General features: G+C 53.5%; 1 protein-coding gene across 1 annotated transcript in view; it reads left to right on the top strand.

Moving 5' to 3' along the window:
• Positions 1–4164, top strand: part of LOC130578855 (embryonic pepsinogen-like) — a 7733-nt gene extending 3569 nt beyond the window's left edge. Inside the window, exons 2-5 of the mRNA XM_057375234.1 lie at positions 996–1114; positions 2323–2522; positions 3427–3540; positions 3993–4164. Of these exons, the coding sequence (XP_057231217.1) occupies positions 996–1114; positions 2323–2522; positions 3427–3540; positions 3993–4164 (605 nt within the window). The remainder of the gene's footprint in view (positions 1–995; positions 1115–2322; positions 2523–3426; positions 3541–3992) is intronic.
• Positions 4165–4568: the final 404 nt, after the last annotated feature.

Raw genomic sequence — 4568 nt, forward strand, 5'->3', positions numbered from 1 at the left:
TGGGGCTGAAAATTGGGGTGACATTGCCAGGACAGAGGGGATAACCCAGCTGAGCCTGTGGTGTGTGTGCAGTGAGCGGCAATGATGGGTGTTTGGGGTGCAGGACCTGCTCAGAGCTGCATCCTGCAGGTGACACATGCACTGCTCAGTGCCTCAGTTTCTCTGTCTGTTCATGGGGGATGGGAATGCCTGGAAATTCCCGGCTCTATGGGGTTGAAAATCGGGGTGACATTGCCAGGACAGAGGGGATAACCCAGCTGAGTCTGTGGTATCTGTGCAGTGAGCTGCAATGATGGGTGTTTGGGGTGCAGGACCTGCTCAGAGCTGCGTCCCGCAGGTGACACAGGCGCTGCTCAGTGCCTCAGTTTCCCTGTCTGTTCATGGGGGATGGGAATGCCTGAGAATTCCTGGCTCTGTGGGGTTGAAAATCGGGGTGACGTTGTCAGGGCAGAGGGGGTCACCCAGCTGGATCCATGGCGTTTGTGCAGTGAGCTGCAATAATGTGTGTTTGGGGTGTAGGACCTGCTCAGAGCTGTGTCCCACAGGTGACTGCTCAGTGCCTCAGTTTCCCTGTCTGTCTGTGGGGGATGGGAATGCTGGGGGATTCCTGATTGCACAGAGCTGAAAATGGGGGTGACACTGCCAGGAGAGAGGGGATCACCCAGCAGGGTCTGTGGTGTCTGTGCAGTGACCTGGTTTGGGGTGCAGGACCTGCTCAGAGCTGTATCCCATGGGTGACATGGTGTCATGGTTTGGACCCTGGCCAAAACCACCACACATGGGCACTGCTCAGTGCCTCAGTTTCCCCGTCTGTCCATGGGGGATGGGAATGCCTGGGAATTCCTGATTGCTGGAGGAGGGGGAGGATAAACAGCAAACCCTCCCAAGTGAGTTATTCCTGAAGGCAGGATAACAAGCAGGAATTCAGCAGGGCTCCTTCTCCCTGAGCCTTGGCCTTGCCCAAAGGTTTAATTCTGGGTTTTCCATTTCTCCAGAAACCCACCGGGTGTTTGACCCTTCACAATCCTCCACCTACAAGAGCACAGGGCTGAATATGTCCATCCACTACGGCACTGGCGAGATGCAGGGGACCGTGGGCTCCGACACCGTCACTGTGAGTGTCCCCATTGCTGTGGGGAACATCCCAACCCCTAAAGCTTCTCTGGTGTTCGTTACCCAGATAYCCCAMACAGGATCAGCTGTCTCRTAGGGAGCTATTCCAGAGCCATGGGGTTAACCCCGGGCTGGCATCTCCCAAACGCCAATAACCAGCTCRCTGTTSAAGGGAGATCTGGCAASATGAGCTGGGTTTGGGACTGGCAGACGCTCACTTYACAGCTGTAAAATCCACAGCAAACTTCCACAAAGCAGAAATCTYCTGMACATTTTCCTGGAAATGTGTGGAGTTTCTCCCGTGGGTGGGGACGCCACTTCWCGGTYACTCTGCAGGGAYTGAGTGAAGGATCTGTGCACATTTTCATTGTTTTGGTGGTAAATTACATTYAAATCCTAAACCAATCCTATTCATTTTGTCAGCTTTGATGCAGGTACCTTGATACAGTGCCCTGTTTATGTTCTGCTGTAATCTACTTGTAGTTCTTTACTTTTATACTCTGTAATAATTCTGATTAATATCTGTCACCTGTTATCTTCTGTCTGCTCATTTTCTGAGTAAATAACTCACCTTTCACAAACAGATCTGATTTGCCAGCGTTAAAACTTGTGGGGCAAAGCTGCAGAATTTAAACCCTTGATGGTCTGAGGCTGAGGTTGGATCCTCTCTCTGAAGAGGGGTTCAGGGAACCAGGGGATCCCTTGGCCCCCCATGACTCAGTGTTGGGGCTTTTTTAATAACATTGAAGGTTATTCAGCAGGGAATTCTCTGCTCCTTCTCCACTGGATCGGACCCAGTGGAAAGGGGAAAACTGGGAAAGGAATCATCCCACGGCCCCAGAGAGGGAAGGGGTGGGTTACAGATACCAGAGCACTCCAAGCCTTTTCCTGAAATCCTGGTGTTCCTGGAGTTGTGAGGATGGAAATCCCAGCCTGGATTTGGATGGGGATGGGCTGTGGATAAATGGGAATTTTGGGATTCCTGAGGCTGGAGGGGACTGGAAGTGCAGGGAATGATTGGGAAGCTTTTAAATAAAACCTGGGAGGGAAAAAGCTGGGATTTATGCATCCCCTGCTTGGATTTAGACCCTGGAAAAACCAGTGATACCCACCCAAGAATTTCCAGGAAATCCACACCTATCCCAAAGCGCTGATGCTTCCACAGGAGCGCATCCAATAATTTTTTTGGGGATCCCYTCCCTGTCCCAGGTGGCCTCTCTGGTGGACACCAACCAGCTCTTTGGCCTGAGCACCGCYGAGCCCGGCCAGTTCTTCGTCAACGTCAAATTCGACGGCATCCTKGGCTTGGGGTACCCAAACCTGGCTGCTGATGGGATCACACCGGTGTTTGACAACCTGGTGAACCAGAGCTTGCTGCAGCAGAACCTCTTCTCTGTCTACCTGTCCCGGTGAGCCACGGGGGCTGGGGAAGGGGGGATGGATGAGCCTCATGGATGTCGTTTGCTGGTGGTTCCAGCTCCTCCCTTGCCAGAAAAGGAGGCTCAGGGGTGAACTTATTGCTCTCTACAAATTCCTGAAAGGTGGCTGTGGGCAGGTGGGGTCGGCAAAATGAGAGGACACAGCCTTGAGYTGCACCAAGGGAAATATAGGTTGGATATCAGGAAAAGGTTTTTTATGGAAAGAGTGATAAAGCACTGGAATGGTCTGCCCAGAGACAGGATGGAGTCACCATCCCTGGATGTGTTTAAAAAAAAGATTGGATGTGGCGATGGATGCCATGGTTTAGTTGAGGTGTCAGAACATGGGTTGGACTCGAAAATCTTGAAGGTCTCTTCCAACCCTGGTGATTCTGTGATTCTGTGATTCTGTGATTTTGTGATTTGTGATTCTGTGATTTTGTGATTCTGTGACTGTGATTCTGTGATTTTGTGATTCTGTGATTTTGTGATTCTGTGATTCTGTGATTCTGTGATTCTGTGATTCTGTGATTCTGTGATTTGTGATTCTGTGATTTTGTGATTCTGTGACTGTGATTCTGATTCTGTGTTTCTGTGACTCTGTAATTCTGTGATTCTGTGACTGTGATTGTGTCACTGCTGCCATCGGGTGCTGTGTCTGTCACAGTGTGCAGGGCTGGGGTCCTCCAGCCTCATGGGGGGCTCATGGCTCTTTGGGGACAGTTCCCAGGCCCGTGGTTCCCCCATGGCTCCCTCTCTCTGGGCCCAAGGGTCCTGCCATGCTGCTGAGGAGGGCAGGGGCTGTGCCACCATCAGTGTGTCACCTTCAGACACTCAGCCCCACACTGAGCCTTGTGGCTAAGCCTGCCCTTGTTTTCCTTTCCTGCCCATCCAGTGAGGCCACAGGGAGCGTGGTCATCTTCGGGGCCATCGATCAGTCCTACTTCACCGGCCCCATCAGCTGGATCCCYGTCTCCTACCAGGGCTACTGGCAGATCTCCATGGACAGGTAACAAACCAGCTCTGCTTCTCTCTGCTCACTCAAAGCTTTCATTCTGAAGAGACCTCGGGCTTGTCACCACCAGAGGCTTCCATTGCCATCCCCACCCCAGGGCTGAGGRGTGYAGAGGGACAGGGGCACAAAATCCATCGTACTTTGGTAATTGCCACCCAAAATGGGGTTGTTTTGTGCCTGGTGCACGTCCTGTGATTTGGGGGATGTCTCTGGTGACGAGCAGAGCAAAATCATGGATCARAACCCCCCTTTTGGGGCTTGGTTGTGTTCAGTGCCCACGTGTGCCGTAGTGGCTGCATTTCCAGCTGGCTCTGCAGCTCCAGAAAGGAAAAGGTTCACAGACAGCATTTGGAGTTACCCAGTTTAAATTCTTATAAAAGAAATTAAAACCCCTCCCTAAGGTCCCTGTGGTCCCTTCACGGCCCCTGGTTGGTCTCTCCCTGCAGCATCATCGTGAACAGCCAGGAGGTCGCGTGTGCTGGGGGCTGCCAGGCCATCATCGACACCGGCACTTCCCTCGTGGCCGGGCCACCCTCGGGCATCAGGAGCATCCAGAGCGCAGTCGGGGCCAGGCAGGGCTTGTACGGAGAGGTGAGAGCTCACCCTGGAGGCGTCTGACCCTGCAGAGCCCGGCCAAGGCTGCTCCGTGCATGGGGGAACCACCCTGGGCTCAGGGTAACCCCGTCAGGGACACCCTGGGCTCAGGGTAACCCCGTCAGGGACACCCTGGGACCGGCTCAGGCTCTGGTTTAGATCACCAAGACAGAGAATCACAGAAATCCTGAGTGGGAGGGACCCGCAGGGATCACAGAGTCCAACCCCTGCCCTGCACAGACACCCCAAAATCCCACCCTGAGCATCCCTGAGAGTATTGTCTGAACRCTCCTGGAGCTCTGGCAGCCTCGGGCCGTGCTCATTCCCTGAGGAGCCTGGGCAGTGCCCAGCACCCTCTGGGGGAAGAACCTTTCCCTGAGATCCATCCCAACCTTCCCCTGGCACAGCTCCAGTCCTTCCCTGGGTCC

Source organism: Malurus melanocephalus, unplaced genomic scaffold, assembly GCF_030028575.1.
Source record: "Malurus melanocephalus ecotype Western Australia unplaced genomic scaffold, MMel_1.1 scaffold_243, whole genome shotgun sequence".
NCBI lineage: Eukaryota > Metazoa > Chordata > Aves > Passeriformes > Maluridae > Malurus > Malurus melanocephalus.